This window comes from Plecotus auritus (genome assembly GCF_963455305.1).
Source record: "Plecotus auritus genome assembly, chromosome: 8".
NCBI lineage: Eukaryota > Metazoa > Chordata > Mammalia > Chiroptera > Vespertilionidae > Plecotus > Plecotus auritus.
Window position 1 is genome coordinate 82,739,501 of NC_137782.1, and position 21,054 is coordinate 82,760,554.

The 21,054-nt window shown below is 48.0% G+C and overlaps 2 protein-coding genes across 2 annotated transcripts in view; both read left to right on the top strand.

Annotated features, from left to right (window-relative positions):
- The window catches only part of CFAP61 (cilia and flagella associated protein 61), a 248,954-nt gene extending 243,961 nt beyond the window's left edge, over positions 1–4,993 (top strand). The window contains exon 27 of the mRNA XM_080683048.1: positions 4,526–4,993. Within this exon, the coding sequence (XP_080539174.1) occupies positions 4,526–4,726 (201 nt within the window). The 3' untranslated portion in view covers positions 4,727–4,993. The remainder of the gene's footprint in view (positions 1–4,525) is intronic.
- Positions 4,994–14,469: 9,476 nt separating this feature from the next.
- On the top strand, positions 14,470–17,272 carry INSM1 (INSM transcriptional repressor 1). The gene has a single exon (XM_080684093.1). The coding sequence runs from the start codon at positions 14,601–14,603 to the stop codon at positions 16,134–16,136; it is 1,536 nt and encodes a 511-aa protein (XP_080540219.1). The 5' UTR covers positions 14,470–14,600; the 3' UTR covers positions 16,137–17,272.
- The last annotated feature ends 3,782 nt before the right edge of the window (positions 17,273–21,054 follow it).

Sequence of the window (21,054 nt, forward strand, 5' to 3'; positions counted from 1 at the left end):
CCCAATCCTAGCAGAGGAAAGAAATAATAAAAATTTTAGTGGAGATAAGTGAAATAGAAAAATGTTTAAATGACAGAGAAAATTGATGAAAACAAAAGTTGGTTCTTTGAAAAAATCAACAAAATTGACAAACCTTGAACCAAACTGACTAAGATAAAGGATATATTACTAAAATCAGAAATGAAAGACATTGCTACTGACTTTGCAGAAGTAAAAAAGGATTGTAAGAGAATACAATGAACAACTGTATGCCAATCAATTAAATAACCTAGATGAAATGTACATATTCCTAGAAACACATAAACTACAAAAACTGACTCAAGAAGAAATAGAAAATCTCAACAGATCTATAAAAAGTGAAAGTATTGAATCAGTAATCAGAAACCTCCCAGCAAAGAAAAGCCTAGGACCAAATGACTTCACATTTAAAGAATTAACACCAAAACCAGACAAAGACATCAAAAGAAAAGAAAACTACAGAGCAATATACCCTATGGGTTAAAATTCCAAAAATCTTAACTGATGACTAGCAAACTAAATCCAGAAGCATAAAACCATGGCCAAGTGAGATTTACCCAAAAATGGGAGAGTGGTTCAACATATAAAAATTAGTCAATGTAGTACACTACATAAATAGAATGAAGGGGGCAAATGCTACCACCTCAATTGATGCAGAAAAAGCATTTGGCTAAATCAAACATGCTTTCATGGTAAAAGCAGTTTAAAAAAAAAAAAAAAAGTAGAAGGGAACTGTCCCAACCTAATAAAGTATATATACAATGATGATGAAAGAGTGAATGCTTTACCTCTGTGATTTGGAAAAAGACAAGGATGCCTGCTTCCATCACATTTAACATTGTACTAGAAGTTCTAACCAGAGCAATTAGGCAGGAAAAAGAAAAGAAAAAAGGCTTCCACATTGGAAAGGAAGAAAGAAAACTATCTTCTCCAATGACATGATCTTATATATAGAAAATCCTATAAAATGCACAAAATAACATTAGAGCTAACAAATAAATTCTGCAGCCAAAACCGGTTTGGCTCAGTGGATAGAGCGTCGGCCTGCGGACTGAAGGGTCCCGGGTTCGTTTCCGGTCAAGGGCATGTACCTTGGTTGCGGGCACATCCCCAGTGGGAGGTGTGCAGGAGGCAGCTGATCGATGTTTCTCTCTCATCGATGTTTCTAGCTCTCTATCCCTCTCCCTTCCTCACTGTAAAACATCAATAAAATATATATTTAAAAAATAAATAAATAAATAAATAAATAAATAAATTCTGCAAAGTTATAGGATACAAGATCATACAATAATCAGTGGTCTACATTAACAATGAATAATCCAAAAATGAAACTGAGAAAACAGTTCAATTTATGATAGCATCAAAATAGAATACTTGGGAATAAATTTAACCAAGAAGGTGCAAGACTTGTACACTGAAAACAAAACATTTCTGAAAGAAACCAAAGAAATGGAAACATATCTGTGTTCATGGATTTGAAGACTTAATATTGTTAAGATGACAATACTATCCAAAACAATCTACCACTTCAATGCAATCCTATCAAAATCCCAATGGTATATTTTGTAGAAGGAAAAGCCAATCCTAAAATTTACATGGAAATGCAAGAGACTCTAAGCAGCCAAAACAATTTTGGCTGTTAAAACAAAAATCAAAGGACATCCTATATAATACAACTCTAATATGCAAATTGACCAAATGGCAGAACCACTGATGGAACAACTGGTCACTATGACATGCACTGACCACCAGGGGGCAGGCGCTTAATGCAGGAGTTGCCCCCTGGTGGTCAGTGTGCTTCCCCTGAGAGAGTGCCACTCAGCCAGAAGCCAAGCTCACAGCTGCAGGTGGGCGGTAAGGAGCGAGGGGTCCCGGACTGCAAGAGCCCCAGACTATGAGAGAGATGTCTGACTGTCCTTGGGGATCAGGCCTAAGCCGGCAGGTGGACATCCCCTGAGGGATCCCAGACTGCAAGAGGGACATTCTGAAGGATCCCGGGCTGAGGGACAACACACACACATACACACACACACACACACACACACACACACACACACCCTCCAGTGCATGAATTTCATGCACCGGGCCTCTAGTACTCTATAAAATTTCATGCACCAGGACTCTAGTACTCTATAAAATTTTAAAACGTACTACAAATCAACAGTATCCAAGACAGGTGTGGTACTTATATAAAGATAGATAGACAGATCAATGAAATGAAATTGAGAGTCCAGAAGTAAAGTCATTTACATGTAAAGATATTAACATGATCAATCATTAGGAAAATGCAGAGCAGAACCACAATGAAATGTCATGTTACACCCACTAGGCTGGCTCTACAAAAAAAGTAACAATATAACAAGTATTAGCAAGAATATAGAAAAATTGGAACCCTCACACATTGCTGATGGGAGTGTAAAATTGTGCAGTTGCTATGGAAAATGGTTCCTCAAAAACTTACACATGGAATTATTATATGACCTAGTCATTGCACTCCTAGGTATGTACATCCAAAGAATTTAAAAATCTAAATGGACACTCATACATGAATGTTCATAGCAGCACTATTCAGAATAAACAGCCCAAATGCCATCAACAGATAAATGGATAAACAACGTAGTATATCCGCAGAATGTAGTATTATTCTGCCATAAAAAGAAATGAAGTCCTGAGACATTTTACAAAGTGGATGAACGTCAAAACACTATGTTAAATGAAAGACCCAGACACAAAGGATCATGTACTTTATGTGGTATTGGGACGTGGGTTGGTCATAGGTGAGCACTTTGAGAGGGGAGATGGTCACACTGAGAAGGAAGGTGGGCTCACTAAGAGAGATCACACTATAAGAAGCAAATGAAAAGCACAAAAAACCTGTTTACAATCTAGAGAGCACTGTTTGTCTTAGGTAAATTTAAAAGCTCTATTTTTTCACTTTATACTATTTACCCCCATATCAGAGCAGCATTATATAAGATCCCAAAGTCTTCAATAATTATTGTGGGAATAAAAATAATTGTAAATTGATTGCTTTTGCCTGATATAATTCTCCTGAAAAATTAAGGGAGAAGGGACAAACCTCGTATATATTGCAGCATATAAGCTAGGGGGCTGCTGGGGGCAATCAAATGATTCAGCACCTCTAATATTTAGTAGGGTCTCGCTTAAAAAAACAAGTGATAATTTCCCTATGCCTCCCTATAGTTGGAATATATTTTTATATGTAAGTTCTTACTATTAATAAATTAATGATGCAGTGGAACTCTGCAAGTTATCCACTTCTTTGTTCAAAATAAAAAGAATTATTGGAAGTTCAAATAAATATAGCATCAAAGTCCATGTGACTCTTCCTTTAAGGTAATTTTCAATTATTGTGTTCAGAAAGCATGCAGCTCAAACCTTGGTGATGTGCTTTTTGTAACAATCTTCCTATAAATAGATACATGGGCAGATGAAGCAAATATAGTGCAAAGTTGGCCATAGAATCCAGGTACAAGTCTGTCAACTTGCTATGTGTTTGAATATTTTTGGAATAAAATGTTGGGGAGAAATCCCTATGATATTAGGGAGATGCACAGCATGTGATTCTGAACTTCACATAACTTTATTCTCCCGGAGCCCTGTCTTCAGAGATATCAATGAAATTTGGCTTTATGAATGTATTCTAAGGTTTAAAAATCCTATTTCTTAAGGATCTAACCAAGTGAAGTAAACCATCTAGGAGTTATCATGTAAAAACATTTAATCAGCCCTAGCCTGTTTGGCTCAATGGATAGAATGTCGGGCTGCAGACTGAAGGATCCAGGGTTTGATTCCGGTCAAGGACACATGCCTGGGTTGTGGGCTCAGGCTCAATCCCTAGTAGGGCCCATGCAGGAGGCAGCCAATCAATGATTCTCTCTCATCATGGATATTTCAATCTCTCTCTCCCTCTCCCTTCCTCTCTCTAAAAATCAATAAAAATATAATTTTTAAAAAAATATTTAATCACTCCCTTTAAAATAAGCATGATTACAGATCATTTTTTATCTGAAAATCAAGAGCTTAAAAGTACCATGCTTGATGAACCTTGAGGATGTAATGCTAAGTGAAATAAACTACTCATAAAAAGACAAATACTATATAATTCCACTTTTATGAGGTCCCTGGAGTAGTCAAAGTCACTGAATCAGAAAGTAGGATGGTGGTTCCCAGGAACTGGGAGTAGTGGGGATGGGGACTTAGTGTTTAATGGGGACAGAGTTTCAGTTTGGGAAGATAAAAAGGTTCTGGAGATGGTTGCATAACAACATGAATGTCCTTAATGCCACTGAAATATACATTTAAAAATGGGTAAATGGTAAATTTTGTCATGTATATTTGGCCACAATCGAAAATATTTTTTAAAAGCCAGGAAACAATGACCATCCTTGGGGAACTGAGCACTATGTTCTTCATGTTAATGCAACTGTTCTCGTCATGGGGCTTAACGTAATTTCTGTATCTGGCCTCTTACTGTGTTTTCCAGGAGGAAGAACTTCCCTCCATAGAACAGTTAGCCCGTCAGGTAGTCGATGAGGAAATTAACCTGACTGAGAAGCCCAGGACATACCTCAAAAGGGTTTTCGAGGAAAGCATCTACAAGACGCTGGTGGAGAGGAGCATCCTTGACTACCTGCAGTATAATCACTACCACCTGCCCATGTATGCGTGGCCAGGCATCATTTAGTGTGGCCACGTTCTCCACTTTATTGTTCCCACACCTGGAGTTCCTGGAAGCACTCTGTATAAGTTGGAAGCCTCTCTGAAGCCTGGCTTGACAGCCAAGCACCATTGTCTCCTGGGTTTGTTGTCTTCTCTGCATGCACTTATGCATGTCATTTTCTATTATCCCAGTAGGTGGCGCACGACTGTGCGCCTCTATTCTGGGCCAGGGAGCTGCTCTGCTAATACCAGACATGTCCGTACAGAATAATCTATTTTAGCAATAAAATAAGATCAGACTGTGTAAAACTTGTTTTTACCTTGGGTATGACTTTCATTTCCTAAAATGTTCTGCCGCCAATTTTGTTATTCACATGTTTACCCAGTAATAATCCTAGGCAATAAAAAGGAAAATCGTGTGCCCACATGGAACATTTGTAAAACTGATGATGAGAAATTAACTCTGTAATTCAACAGCAGAGGAACTTATTGGGTAGGAAAATGTAAGGCAACTTTTGGAATGAGGAGGCTGCAATCACAGACACTGTATTTCTGTTGCAGGTCATGGGCATAAATGCAGTGAAAAACTACAATATAACACACGTACAGATTTTATTTTTCTTATATTTTTATTTCATACATAGGTGTTAGAATAGAAAATGGTAGTCAGAAATTACTCTAGTTGGCTTCCTTAAACCCTTAGCCTTGTTGCTTTGCATTGGGGCCTGGTACATGTCACCTATAATGTGGGTCAGAGACCTTCTTACAAATAAAGAAAATTAAGTGCCTACTAGAAAACATGTGGATTTAGAAACAACACATAAGACTGTTTCCATTTATTTAGATCTCTTTTAGGTGTTACTGTGACACTATTTGTGACTGAATTTTGACCAGCAGAGGCTTAAATTTGGTTTCCATAGACTTAATTCCAGTTTTTGTTCAGTTTTTGCATTCATATTAATGTTTAGCAAAAGTTGGCACAATTACAAGGATAACACAGCTATTAGATGGAAAGTCATAGTTGGCATTACAGATTTCCACATCCGTTATCATCAAATTGATACTTCTCAAAAATAACATTGTTCTAGCACACTGGACACTGATTTTTCTAAAGCAGGCAAAAGTAAGCAATAAACTCTATGAATTCCCTCACATGTGTGTTTTACCCAGCCTCGGCCACATGGTAAACTGTGTAACTTGAACAGAGAACAATCGCTACTGGTTTACTCCTCAAACTGCCATCCCAACACCCAAGGACCCTATTTCAAGGGCCTGTGAATGAGTCAGCTCAAGAAACTATCCTCCTCCCACTCCCTTCCCCTGAGAGGCCCTGGGTCCATTGGTCAGCAAATAGTGAGTGTCTGTGACCCTTGGGTGGAGATTAACAGAACCTCAGAAGATCAACAGTTATGATTTCTGTGACCAAGTACTGCCATTAAAAAGCATCTAGAGAGAAACCAAGATGGCGGCATAGGTGAACACCTAAACTGCTGCCTCGCACAACAATTTCAAAACTACAGCTAAAAGACAGACGGACATCATCCAGAACCACAGGAAAGCTGGCTGAGTGGAAATTCTTCAACTAGAAGGAAAGAGAGGGGCACACAGAGACTCAGAGGAGCTGCAAAAGGCTGAGGTATGGAGACACACGTGCGGAGAGGACGGGTGGCTGAGTGCCTGGCTAGCTTTCTCTAGTGGGAGAGAGACAGAAGCTCCCAACTGCACTGAACCCCAATTCCAACTGCACTGAACCCCAGTTCCAGGTGAGACCCTGGGGTCCAAGACTCATACGGGGTGAGTCAGGACTGTCGGGAAAAGAGAGGAGCGCACAGAAACTCAGGGGAGCCGCGAAAGGCAGAGGTTTGGAGGCGTGTGTGCAAGTGCGCACAGAGAGGACTGACTGCTGAGTGTGCCACTGGCTTTCTCTAGCGGGAGGAAGGCGGAAGCTCCCGACTGCGCTGAACTCCAGTTCCAGGTGAGAATCTGGGAATCCAGATTCATTGGGGAGAAACTGGACTGTCTGGCAGTGGGCGAAACTCGAGGGCGGCTTTCTCTAAGAGGTGCTTGCAGAGATTACTGAGGGACACTGAGACCCAGGGGCCTCATAGGGCAGGGCTGATGAGAAGCCAAGGCTGCCTGCTCCGCCCTGAGACTCCGCCCCATCCAAGCTGAGCACAGAGGCTTTTGCAATTTTGCAAGTCTTGTCTCATAAGGCTGTCTCCAGCACAGAAGTTCTCCCGGCGTAGACACAGCTGATCCTCACAGCCAATTGGCCTGGAGGTCATTTCCTCCCAGTGATACCAACAACAATCAAGACTTAATTAAAACAAGGATGTACACACAGTCCACAAAGGGGTGCACCAAGGGTGTCCACCTCAGGTAACTGGGGAGGCTGAGCCACTGGGCCATATAGGACACCTAGCTCACAAAGCTACTCGACCAACTCAGGGAAGCAACGAAAATGCGGAGACAAAGAAACAGATCACAAATGAAAGAAATGGAGGAAAGCAAACGACTGGATATAGAGTTCAAAACCATGGTTATAAGGTTTTTCAAGAATTTCCTAGAAAAGGCCGATAAATTTAGTGAGACCCTCGAGGATATGAAAAAGGACCAACTAGAAATTAAACATACACTGACTGAAATAAAAAATATTATACAGAGACCTATCAGCAGACTAGAGGACTGCAAGAATCAAGTCAAAGATTTGAAATAGAAGCAAAAAACACCCAACCAGAAAAGCAAAAAGAAAAAAGAATCCAAAAATGTGAAGATAGTGTAAGGAGCCTCTGGGACAACTTCAAGCGTACCAACATCAGAATTATGGGGGTGCCAGAAGAAGAGAGAGAGCAAGATACTGAAAACCTATTTGAAGAAATAATGACTGAAAACTTCCCCCACCTGGTGAAAGAAATAGACTTACAAGTCCAGGAAGCACACAGAACCCCAAACAAAAGGAATCCAAAAAGGACCACACCAAGACACATCATAATTAAAATGCCAAGGGCAAAAGACAAAGAGAGAATATTAAAAGCAGCAAGAGAAAAACAGTTAGTTACCTACAAGGGAGCACCCATACGATTGTCAGCTGATTTCTCAACAGAAACTATGCAGGCCAGACGGGAGTGGCAAGAAATATTCAAAGTGATGAATAGCAAGAACCTACAACCAAGATTACTCTACCCAGCAAAGCTATCATTCAGAATTGAAGGTCAGATAAAGAGCTTCACAGATAAGAAAAAGCTAAAGGAGTTCATCACCACCAAACCAGTATTATATGAAATGCTGAAAGGTACTCTTTAAGAAGAGGAAGAAGAAGAAAAAGGCAAAGATAAAAATTATGAACAACAAATACATATCTATCAACAAGTGAATCTAAAAATCAAGTGAATAGAAAATCTGATGAACTGGTGAATATAATAGAATCAGAGGCATAGAAAGGGAGTGGACTGACAATTCTCAGGGGGAAATTAAGGGGGATGCGGGAAGAGACTGGACAAAAATCGTACACCTATGGATGAGGACAGTGGCGGGGAAGTAAGGGCAGAGGGTGGGGTGGGAACCAGGTGGAGGGGAGCTATGGGGGGAAAAAAGAAGAACAATTGTAATAATCTGAACAATAAAGATTTATTAAATTAAAAAAAATAAAATAAACTATCTATTCAACAGTGACAAAAAAAAAAAAAAAGCATCTAGTCACATTAAAGGAACCCCAAACAGCAATGCCAGTTTTAATATTGATTCATACATACATTTAATGCTTTCCTTTGCCAATTTTTAAAAAGCAGTCTTGGACCTCCATAAGTATCACGGCAAATTTGAAAATGTCTAGATTACATTTTAGTCTGCAAAGTGTATCAGATGAGGTTGTTGTAACCATCATCTCATAGTAAGTGAGTAATTTTGGGAATCTAGGCATGGATTTTAGCATACATGTGAAGACAAGCATTTTATCACTGAGGAACAACTTTTCTAAGAATAAGGGAAGTACTCAAGAGTGGTTGATCCCAGGTTGAAAAGGGCGGTCTTAAGGGCTTTGGGAGAATGGAGATATTGACTCCTTACTAATGGTGAAGACTCGCAAAAGAAAGGGCTTCAAAGAGACCAACATTGGGACTTCTCTCGGCATACACAGGCATAGCTTCTGTGGGGACAGACTGCATCATGAAGTTCCTGTGTGTTTCAGTATTTGCTGTTGAGCTGGGGACATCTTGGGTTCTAAGCCTGATTTTGGAATTCTATAGTTTTGAACAAAGAAAATGATGAGAAAATACCAAAGTTCATTTTCCCAAGTTTTCCCCAAATCACATGCAATAACCATGCCTCCCAGATGCCTCTAATGATCTCGTGGCATGTGTTGGTTTGCAATAGAGCGTAGCCACCTCCTTTCCCCAAATGGCTCCTCATATTTCACCCACATATCACAGGAAGGCAGAAGAAAAATATAAGACGAGGTGACGGAGGAAAGAGAAACTGCATGGAGAATAAAATGTAAAGCCAGCCAATCAATATTTACCCTTAGAAGAGGGAGGGAGGGAGGGAGAGAATGAGAGAGAGAACGAGAGAGAGAGAGAGAGAGAGAGAGAGAGAGAGAGAGAGAGAGAGAGAGAGAGAGAGAGAGGAACACAATCGCACCGGGTGAGAGAGGGGCTCCAGAGTCGCCTGTGTGCGGAGCTGTTGATTGTTTTCTGGTTGAGAGAAGAGGTGATGATAAGGCTGGGATAAAGTGAGCCCAGGAACGGGCAGGAGCGGGCAGCTGTATGCTAATGCTCACAGAAACCAAGCCTTTTCCGTCCCCCATTAAAGCTGGCGGCCAGGAGGCCACACATCACTGAACAAATAGGCTCTCTCTAGACAAATAAAATAACACACGCTGGCCTGCCTGCTGGGAGGAGGGAGAGTTGGGAGAGGGACAGGGTGGTGGTGGGGGTGGGGTTGAGGGAGGAGGAAGAGAGAAGGGAAGAGTGGGAGTGAGGAGAGGGAGAAGGGGAGAGAGGTGAGGGCTGAGAGGGGATGAGAGCGACAGAAGGGGTGGAGGAGAGGCAGGAAGAGACTGGGGGAGCGGGCCAGACGGTCTGAGATGGGAAGTGGGGGAGATACTGGAAGAGATGGGGGAGAGACAGGAGGAATGAGAGAGTTGGGAAGAGAAGGAGAGAGTGATGGGATAGGGGGTGGGCAGGGGGAGAAAGAGAGGGAGAGACCGGTCCAGAGGAGAGCAGAGACACGGAGAAGCAGAGGAGTGGGAGAGAAGGAGCGAAGGGAGGAGAGGAGAGGGGAAGAGGCAGAGATGGGAGGAAAAGAGGAAGACAGGGTGGACAAGAGGAGAGTACTAGGAAGCGGGGTAAAAATACATAAACCCAAAACCAAGAGCAGGATTAAGAAAAGGGGAACCCCGGCCAAGGTGAAAAGTGCGCGCTCCTGGCCCCCAGGAGTCTCCGGGTCCACCCCGGGCGGAAGAAGAGAGGGAGGAATGGAGTCGCAGTGGCCTTCCTGGTCAGTTTCTAGTGGGTTTTGTCGGTGCCTTTTCAGAGACGAAGGCGCGCGGAACATGGGGCCGCCACCTCACAGGCAGAAGCAGCCCCCTCCTGCGCCCACGTTCAAGGTCAGCCCGTCCCTTCGGTGCCCCGCCAGCGCTTCCAGGCCCACGTCTCTATTATGACTTTCTCACATTGTCTACCTTCACCTTTGCCAGCTTTTGCCTGCACCACCCTTCCAGTCGCCAGGCCTGGGACCTTCCTGCCTTCTCCCCAACCCGGCCTGGACGGTCCCACCCGAGGCAAAAACAAACAGTCCCGAGGGCACTTGGAGGCGCGCTCGGTGTTCAGACGGCACACTCGGGGGCCTAAAGAGGGGCACCCACTCCCCCCGCCCGCCCCCGCGGATCGTGCGCGCGCGCAGCAGATTGCGGGGGCACTTGAAACTCGAGGGGAGGGACGCACTTGAGCGCCGGCGCTCCTTGCCGGGCGGACGGCGCGGCCTCGCAGACTCTCCCTTGTTCGCTTTCTTTCATGCTCTCTCCTTTTGTGTGGAATTATTTAAACGGGAGATCCCTGGCAGCTTTATGCTAATGTACCGAACAAAGGCGGCGGCCCACGGGCGGGGGCCCGGAAGGTGCCGGGAGGCCGGAGTGGCCGAGCGGGGCAGCGGGCGGCGGGCTGCGCGTGTCTCTCGCGTGCCCTTGGGGCGGACAACACAGCTCCTCATTCCTGCAAACACAAAGCCTCTCCCGGGCTCGGGTCGCGCGTAGCCCTCCAGGCACGGGCCCCTCCGGGACCTGACGGCGGATACTAAGGCGGTAACGCAGGGTTCAGGCTGGGATCGTGGCTCGGGATCAAGGAGGGACTGGGGCGGGGCTCCTGTAAATGCAGGAGAGCGCTCAGCCCAGAGGGAGGGTTGGGGTGTGTGTGGTGGTGTGTGTGGGGGAGGGATCTGACAACTCCCTGTCGCCCCTCCCTGGCGTCTCCAAACTCGGCCGGCGCCGCGGGATACCTTCTGTCTCTGCCTTTCAGGAGCTCAGGGGTTGCTTGGGCTGGTGGACACCTCCAGAGGCAATTTCTAGGCCGAAATGCCCCCCTTTAGTGCTCATTTCCATACTTCAGGCTTTCTAGAAACTCCCTGGAGCTAGGTCACACTGAACCCCCGCGCGCTCCCCGACGGCAGCGTGGGAACCAAGGCGGGACAATTTAGAGCGCCAGCGGCCCCCAGCTCCGCAGTCTAAGGAAGAAGCCACAAGCGTGTCCGCAAGGACAGGAAGCGATAGAGGCCGCCGTATTTTTCCAAAGCACTCGCCAGGGCCCCACAGGAAAGGGAGAGTCACCTGGGACCTGGCAAGGACATCTCGGCGGCCCTTCCAGGGTTCCTCATGCCTGTGGGCTTCGGTGAAGCTCCCCTGAAGTGTGGGTTGGGGGCAAATCAGCGCTCAGCGCTTCCCCAGCTCAGCTCCTCCCAGCGGGTATTCGGACGCAGTGCGCTAGGGCGGCTGCGCTCTTCCTGGGGGAAGACAAATATCTCCGTGTCCCCATCCCCGCAGGTGCACGGGTTCTGAGAAATAAAGTCACGGAGAAAACAGCGGGAACCCACGACTGGATGCAAGAATGCCCGTTCTCAGAGGCTGCTGGTGGGGTGCTCGCAGCCTGATTCTCCCCCAGCTCTGGGTGGTGTTTAATACTTGCACCTTTCAAGTGCCCATTTATTTTGACCCGTGCCCATCTGAAAGCATATTTCACTTCCACTGACAAGACTAGAAACCACAAATTTAAAAAAGGAACGGATCCATTGAATCTCAGTGTCTCAATAGTTTTCAAAAGATTCTCTTGGCTTAATTCAGAGCCCTGTTTGAATTTCTTGCATTTAGGCAGGGGTTTTGTTTTGCGCCCCCTCCCCCCCTCTTTACAATGATGGGTGTTATTTTAAAGGATTCTCCAGGTGACTAACTCTCCTTGTTATCTGTTGAATGAAAGGAGTGTTGCACATGCAAGACCAAATACCCCCCAGTCAGTCAGGGATCGCCGACCCAGCCCCCGCCCTATTATTCCACAATCCAGATGGGATTCGTGATTAGAAAATAAAATTGGCCAAAGCTGTCCCGGAATCCCTTTCCCACTTCTGTTCACTGGCAGTATTAATCAGCGCTCACAACAGCAAGGAAATAACATCAGTTACTTTGAGATGGAAACACATTTATACATTTTAGATCAACTTATTTTAGGATTCCTAACTTCTTTTCAGAACTAGCACTGATCTCATTTAACATTTTTTAAAAATGAGAGCTAGAGCTTTCGAAATATATTCCATTATAGGTATCCTTCTCTTTTAAGTCTGTGAGTTAGAAAAATATCACAAAGAAAATCATCAAATATCTTTTCCCTTGATTAATCCTAACAACTGTCCCTTTACAACTTACTACTCATGTTTTAAAATTCTATCAAATTTCCACGCCAGGGTATTTTCTGAGGGAAAATCCGAAAATAATTAAATACCTTCAGTGGAATTAAGCATAAGCAAAACAGCAAAACCTGTCTGGATGCACAGGGCTTTGCCGGGAAATGTCCGTTTCCTTCTCTTTCAATAAAGTGACATTTTCCTCACAACATATCACATTTGACTTACTAGTATGTGGCTTTGCTACTTGTTCCCAACCTGACGGGGGATCAGGGCCACTACTAGTCTTGGGGTTCTGCCCCACCCCCGGAGATGCTGCCTTTGTGCTTCCTCTGCGCTAGGCTGCGAAGAGGATGGAAGCAAAGGGCCAAGTCTGGGTCCATACGATCTTCGCTGTTGTCTTTTCCTGGTGGCACGGGGAGGGGGGCACAGCTTGTCCTCCCCGAGGCCGCAGCCTGCCTCGGAGGACAGATTGCCCCCCTCCCTCTCAGCCAGCAGCACGCGTCGCTTTTGCGTCCAGATTGGCCGCGACCGCCGCTCAATAGCTGGAGGTTAATTTCCTTCACAAAGGTGAAGGGGGCATGGCTTGGGGGGGCTGGCGGGGGGGCTGCGTGGAGACAGGCGGCCCCTTTATTCGCAGAGCCTTGATTGGAGCCCTTGATTTAGCATCTGATGTCAACCGGCAGACAAAATGCCCGCTCCGAATAAAAATGCATGAGGCAGCGCGAGGAGAGCGGAAACCAACTTCACTGGAGCGCACGCGGCTGACCTCGAGTTCGGACCTTGGCCAATACCACCCGAATCAACCCAGCCCTGGGCGACGTGGAGGCTCCAAGCGGGCTACACCTGGCCCCTCCGAGGATGCCAATCCACAAACTTCCCGGAACTAAAAAAAATAAAAAATAAAAAAAAAGTTCAGAAATTCAAGTTCTTTTTGGAACCCAGCCCAGTCCGCCCCCTCACCCTTTTAGCGCTGCGTCTGCTGGCAACTGAAGAAGTGCCTTATGTACCAACTGCTTCTCAAACTCAAGAGAAACCTTCCCAAGGACCAGGGTCGCGCGCCCTGGCTGCGGACGCAAACATCACCTTCAACTGCAGCCAGAAGGCCACATCATCCACCTAAACGTGGAACCCCGTTTTCGCTTGGACCCAGGGTCTCCTGGCCCACCCGTCTGAAGCGCAAGTGGGGACGCCAGGCAGCCGGGCTTTGCAGCTATTTTCAATTCTTGATTATTTCCTAAACCCCCCAGGAGTTCCTGTGCCTACCCCGACCCCATTCTCGCCCCAGCAGTCGCACTCAGATCTCCCCCTCGCCTGCTGCGGCCCACCACCGCCCCTACCCAATCAGCCCGCCCAACTTCCCCTCCGCTCCGGCTCGCGGATTGAATCCTCCTGACATATTTGGGGCCATTCTTCTCCTTTGTTGCTATTTTGCTCGCGACCCGCGGGTAATCCCCGCGCGGGAGGGGGGCGTGCATTGTCGTGCTGATGGACGGGTCCATTTGGCGGCTCCGCGCCCCCGGAGGAGAGACACAAAGCCTCGGCACGTGCGCCTCCCCATAGAGGAGCAGCAGACCGTGAAGTGAGGCGGGGCCGGGCGTGTGCCTGGGCCGGGCGGGGCGGCGGCGCCGGGCGGGGCGGCGACCGGGCGCACGCGGGGGCCCCTAGCCCTCAGGTACATCTGCCGCACCTACCGGGCGACCCTGGAGTCCCGACTCCCTTTTTGCTGCCCCGCCGCCCTCCCACCCTACCCGGCGGTGGAGCTGCCGGCGTGCTGATTGGCTCCGGGGGAAGCGGGAGGCGAGAACAATAGCCCCCTCCCCCCGTTAAAAGGGAGCGGCTCGTGGGCCCGGGGATTGGGACGCGCACGCAGGGTACAGAGCTGGGCTGAGCCGCCACCGGCGCCACGCGAGTCCCGTAGCAGCCGCGCTCGGGGCATGGGCCGGGGGCACTGAGGCCGCCACGGCCGAGCGCAGAGGTGGGACCCAGTCAGTGCCTTGCCCTCGCGCCGCGCCAACATGCCTCGCGGCTTCCTGGTGAAGCGCAGCAAGAAGTCCACTCCCGTGTCCTACCGAGTTCGCGGCTGCGAGGACGGCGACCGCGCGCTCCTGATCTCGCCGGGATGCGGGGGCGCCCACTCCGAGCCCCCAGCGCCGAGCCCGGGGCCCGGTCCGCTGCCGCGGCCGCCGCCGCCTGCCGAGCGCGCCCAAGCGGCGCTCGCCGCCGCGCTGATCTGCGCGCCGGGCCCGCTACCACCCCAGCCGGGCCCGCGGGCCGCTCACTTCGGCAACCCCGAGGCCGCGCACCCCGCGCCGCTCTACAGCCCCACGCGGCCCGTGAGCCGCGAGCACGAGAAGCACAAGTACTTCGAGCGCAGCTTCAACCTCGGCTCACCGGTCTCAGCCGAGTCCTTCCCCACGCCCGCCGCGCTGCTCGGAGGTGGCGGTGGTGGCGCGAACGGCGCGGGCGGCGGCGGCACCTGCAGCGGCGACCCGCTGTTCTTTGCGCCCGCCGAGCTCAAGATGGGCACGGCGTTCTCAGCGGGTGCCGAAGCGACCCGCGGCCCGGTGCCTGGGCCCCCGCTGCCCCCCGCCGCCTCCCTGAGGCCCCCGGGCAAGCGGCCCCCGCCCCCAGCCGCCGCCACCGAGCCTCCCGCCAAAGTAGCCAAGGCTCCAGGCGCCAAGAAGCCCAAAGCCATCCGCAAGCTACACTTCGAAGACGAGGTTACCACGTCGCCTGTGCTGGGGCTCAAGATCAAGGAGGGCCCGGTGGAGGCGCCGCGGGGCCGCGCGGGGGACGCGGCGCGGCCGCTGGGCGAGTTCATTTGCCAGCTCTGCAAGGAGGAGTACGCCGACCCGTTCGCGCTGGCGCAGCACAAGTGCTCGCGCATCGTGCGAGTGGAGTACCGCTGTCCCGAGTGCGCCAAGGTCTTCAGCTGCCCGGCCAACCTGGCCTCGCATCGCCGCTGGCACAAACCGCGCCCGGCACCCGCCGCCGCCCGAGTGTCGGAGCCCGAAACCGCTGCCAGGGCTGAGGCGCGGGAAGCGACGGGCGGCAGCAGCGACCGCGACACGCCAAGCCCCGGTGGCGTCTCAGAGTCGGGCTCAGAAGACGGGCTCTACGAGTGCCACCACTGCGCCAAGAAGTTCCGCCGCCAGGCCTATCTGCGCAAGCACCTGCTGGCGCACCACCAGGCACTGCAGGCCAAGGGCACGCCGCCCGCGCCCCCACCAGAGGACCTACTGGCCTTGTACCCGGGGCCCAAGGAGAAGGCGCCGCAGGAGGCGGCCGGCGACGGCGAGGCGGCCAGCGTGCTGGGCCTGAGTGCCTCAGCCGAGTGCCACCTGTGCCCAGTGTGCGGGGAGACGTTCCCCAGCAAGGGCGCCCAGGAGCGCCACCTGCGCCTGCTGCACGCCGCCCAGGTGTTCCCCTGCAAGTACTGCCCCGCCACCTTCTACAGCTCGCCTGGCCTCACGCGGCACATCAACAAGTGCCACCCGTCCGAGAACAGACAGGTGATCCTCCTGCAGGTGCCCGTGCGTCCGGCTTGCTAGAGCGCGCCCTTCATCCCGGCCCTCCAAACTGTGCCTTCGCCGGAGACCCACGAAGAGAGCGCTCCCTGCGCGCCCCAAAGCCGCGTCCGCGCCGGGGGCGCCCACCCCCGGTGAAAGTGTTGTCTCCGCTTCTCTTGATGTGGCGTGACGGTAACCCCAATCCTGTCATTGTGACTCCCTTTGGAGACCCCTTTTGCGTTGTGTCACTTTCCCGCCCCCCCCCCCCCCCTTGGCGCAACAGGAGCCAATCCCTTCTGTACAGGGGAGAAAAGCTGTGCGCATTTGTCTCGTGATTGGAAGCCTCCCTCGGAGGGAGAGCGGTTTTTCTTGCTAGTATTCGCTGTGTTCATTGTCTAGAAATGCGGTTTGCTCTCGCCTACCAATTTCTGCTCTCTATGTATGTAGCGTACGGGTTGTTTTGGGTGAATCTTGAGGAATAAATGCCTTTATATTTCACAGGCTGTAAATTGAACTTCCCACACGATTAGCTTTATTATGGCTTGTGAACTGCTGGAGTTTGGCTTTACCTTTTTGTATGTGAACAAATCAAATTGCTTAAGAAAAAGTTTTCTTTAGTATAGCCACAAATGCCTTGAACTGTCGTCTGGGATTGTTTTGGGGGGAGGGAAGGGAATTTTCTGAAGATGCTGTAGAAACTGCCTCAATATTTCACGTGAGACATTTTGGTTTGATCGCCTTTGTTGCTTGAGGTAGGACTGTATGAGTTCCCTCTAAATGTATATGTTGATTTATGAGTAATTGTTATTTATTCTTTATTTATTTATATTAATTATGAAGATTGAGATATTATTTGATTGCAGATCTTTTTTTTTCTTGGTGTGTGTTTTCCCCCAGCCACTCTCGACATTTCACTGTGCATTTTACAAGAGAGCCTTTTTCTAAAGGGATCTGCTAAAAGTTTTAACTTTTATACCTATCTGAGCGAATTACAGACAACCTTCCATTTTGTTCTGCTTGGAGGGCCCCTGAGGCCCTTGTACAACCAACAGCTCTTACTTTTAAATGCAATCTCTTTTCTACATAACATTATTTTCTTAATTGTTAGCTATTTATAGACAGCTTCAATAGAACTGTTTCAACTGTATAACTATTTACTATTCAAATAAAATATTTTCAAAGTCAAAGTAAGGTGGACTTATTTCTGCATCCAGTGGTTTCAATAAGGATTTAAAACGGAGCTTCAGATGATTTCTTACACATCTCTACATTTTTTATTAAGGGACAAAAACCCACCACCAACAGGAGGATGGTGGATTTTTAGAGCTGAGCCTGCGCTGCTGGATTCTGCCCTCTGGCAGTTCAAGGGTCCAGTCTCAAACCCATAACTGGAGCTGAAGCGTTAGGGGTCCTTAGGAATGTACTGGAAGGTGAAGTTAGAATGGAAGCTGTGTCAATCTTTTTCAGAGAAATCTAGATAAGTACCCACACAAATCTATTAACCAAAGTGGATAGAGAAACACCTGGTTAATTTATCAGATCCTTCATTTCCTGGCAGTTTGGAGCTCAGTGTAACAACATTTCTTCAAATAAATAACATGGTTAAATTTTGACCCTTGAATACCAACTAGATTAGAAGAAAGTAGAATGATTTTATAGTCAGATTTCCAAGTAAGGGAAACAAACCAATTCACATTTGGATGGGGTGGAAGTTAGGCCAGTGGCTTGGGGTGAGGGCTCAGAAATGATTTTCCAGTCAGGTGAGCAACCCATTTTGGGCGGGGGCGGTGGGGGGGAGAAATAGAACACCATCTGTTTCGGGTATTAAATTTAATCACAGGTCATTAGAATGTTTTCTGTTTCGTGTCACTCAGCTCTTTAAAGAACAAGGCTGACACTCGACAGTTAATGTTTTGGGTTGTTTTGCTCTGCCTTTGAAACACTGATGAGAGTGCTGTGCTCAGCGTCACAATTGTGCTGTCCCCTTCCCTCCGAGGGTTGTGTCTGCTGCTCTTCTCTTCCTGTGGCCACCAAGCCTTCTGAGGTTTGCCTAGCGGAGAGATTTCAGAAAGTGCACAAGGACTGCATTTCTGTGGGATCATCTTCCGGAGTGATGGTGGGAAGGGCAGCACGTGAGAAACTTGGAAGAATAAGATGACAAAGGGATCTTTTTCAGATTCTGAGCCTCCAGTTTTGGGTAAGAAAGGGTTTAGTAAAAGGCTCAGCTCTCAGGAACATTGAATATTCCGCCCTTTGTGGGGAATAGGCTCAGAATAACAACCAAGGGGAGCCACTGCAGGTAAGTTGCCTCAGGGACAAACTGTGTGTTGCCCTTTATCGCTGATGACTACGTATTTTACCAGTTCAACAGAGGAAGACAAAAGCGCAGTGCCGCACAGTGTAAAAGCACAGGACAAAGCAGTATTTATAACAGCCTGAAAACTTGGAAGCTGCCGGTATGGTATCTTGTCATCTGTGTCCAGCTCACTGTGTTTCTAGTCCATAATCAGGAATTCTAAGTTCCACCTTCATGAGGGCAAATAAAATTTGGTTCATAAATGTGCCCCTTCAAATTTATTTATTCTAAAATAGAAGCCAAAATTTCATTGATGTGAGATAGTAAGTGAAATTGTATAGTAAATGGAGTATATTGATGTATACTAAACAAAAGTGTAGAAGAAATTGAAAAACTTGATCAGTTATTTCAAAGTAATGCAATATGAGTTAGAATATTCCACAAGAAGGAAATCAGATTCATATTCCCATTCTCTCTCTCTCTCTCTCTCTCTCTCTCTCTCTCTCTCTCTCTCTCATTCCTCCCTGGATAATAAGTTCACAAGGTCACAAGGGTTCCTATTATAGAACATCAAGTGGAAGTGCATTCACCTTCTTTATAAATATGGAAAGGATGCTGAGGACATCCTGTGTGTCTGAGGTTGCTCCAAGCGTGGATGCCCATCACTGGAAACTACACACCCAGCCCAGTGAGGGATGCTGGGAGGGGCAAAGTGATCAGGAAAAGTAACCAGATCAAGGAGGAAGGAGCTAAAACAGGGAACAAATAAGGAAAGGACTTCATTTTTGCCAGTGGTCTCCACACCTTTCTACTTCCTACCTGTGTGGTGGAATAAGCAAGGCTGTCCAGCACTCCCAGGTTCTGAAGCAAGCCAGCGGCTCAAACAGCTGCCAGCCATGCTGGTTTGCCCTTTCTTCTAAGTCGATAATGTCCTCTTGAGGCACATTTCCCTGGAGGCCTGGAGAATTCGGGGCTCTTATGGCTCTAATAGCAGAAACGTAGTGACATGTTTTAACCCAAGCCAGCTACAGCACTGCTTCTGTGCAGCACCGTCCATCAGGAGCTCCTCCTTCAGGTGATTGCGGGGCCCATCACTAAGGTCATCCCCCGACCATCCAGCAGAGGCAGCTGCTCCAGGGTGACTTGTGAGCAGAATAGGAGGTCAGAGGCTCAATAGCTGTCCATAAGGATGCCGTCTTGGAGCAGAGCAGAGTCCTGGAGTCTGCTGAACCCTGACCACTGGGTAACACATGTGGATGTGTTGAGGAGAGCCAGACATACTAGTACAAGGTTAGACCAGGCAATGCCAGTCACCAGGCAGATGTCACCCAGAGTGTCTGTGCCCAGGTGCTATGGATAAGGGTGCACTGGTTCTCATTTGCCTCCATTAGCTCTGCGGCAGGATCGCGTGGAGCAGCCTCCGCCTTGTACCAGCTCCCGGTCCATCCCCTTGGCCTCAATTCCACAGCCATCCGCAAAGCCTTCAAACAAAACCAAGCAGAATAATGTGTTAACAGTCCTTGAGAAGAGATAACATCATGCCTTAGCATCTTCACCCACTGCCTGTCTCGCAAAAGAGAAAGGGTCTAGGGCGCCGCGTGGGCAAGCCCCCTGGCTATATTGAGTCCCTCGGTTTCCTACAGGGCTGTGTGTAAACCAGAGAGAATGGGTTCTGGGACACAGTGAGATATTTGGGGGTTCCAGAGACTGTGACATGAAAGGCAGCAAGGACCCCAAAGGGAGCAGGCCTTCTCCATACACAGAAGAAAACCCACTTTCTTGGGAGTGCTATTTTGTGGCATTTAGGATTAGTTATAAGTCCACTGGTCTGTGGCAGGCAGGCTTTGAGCAAAACTTGCTATCTTTTTGCAGAAGGGACATTTGGTCTTGCATAGGAATTTTCTGATGAAGAGTTCCTTGTGTATGTAGTCAGTTATGTGTCATATATACAGGTACTGTATGTTAGCTTGTTACAGGGTCGGGTTACATTACAGGCTTTTGATGGCAAGGCCAGAGAAACCTGCAATGTTTAGTGGTTAAAGGTCCAAGCTGTGGGATTTGGAGAAAATCAAGGGGGAAACTGACTTGTAGAGAGAGACCCGCAGGATAGCAAAACACACCTGTGTCAGAGAATCTACTAAATGGCAACATACAAGGATCTTGAATCCATTTGATTGCCAACGTGGTACCAAAGCATGGTGCACAGTATGGCGGTCTAAAGACATTTAGGATTCTATCCTAAATTAGGAAAACATCTCCTTAATGTTTTGGCAATAACCTGAGAGTAATAGCTGAAAATCCACTCAGCTGAAAAAAAAGCCAAATGCATCTTTAAGTTGCATTTTCAATATATATGCTGAAGAAATTTATTTCTTTATTACCAACCTGTAGCATTAAATTATTCATACTCATAGGGAAAGTCTGGTATACTTATTAGTTCTGGGTAGTATGGTGACTGTCTCTAATAGTCACATTGGTGACACAGAGAAAAGTTCAGAAGTGAGACCTGGCCATGGGGCCCACAAGAATGCTCCCACCCAATGACCCTAGGAGAAAGAACTATTCCCAAACACCCAGAGTAGGAGAACCTTACCGGGGCTTCCTCCCATCCCCATTGGTCTACCAAGTCTCCCCCATGAGGCCAGGCATGTTGAGTCCATAGGA

Bases quoted from the DNA above. Each gene is read 5' to 3' on its own strand.
- INSM1 (XM_080684093.1), top strand. From the start codon at position 14,601: ATGCCTCGCGGCTTCCTGGTGAAGCGCAGCAAGAAGTCCACTCCCGTG.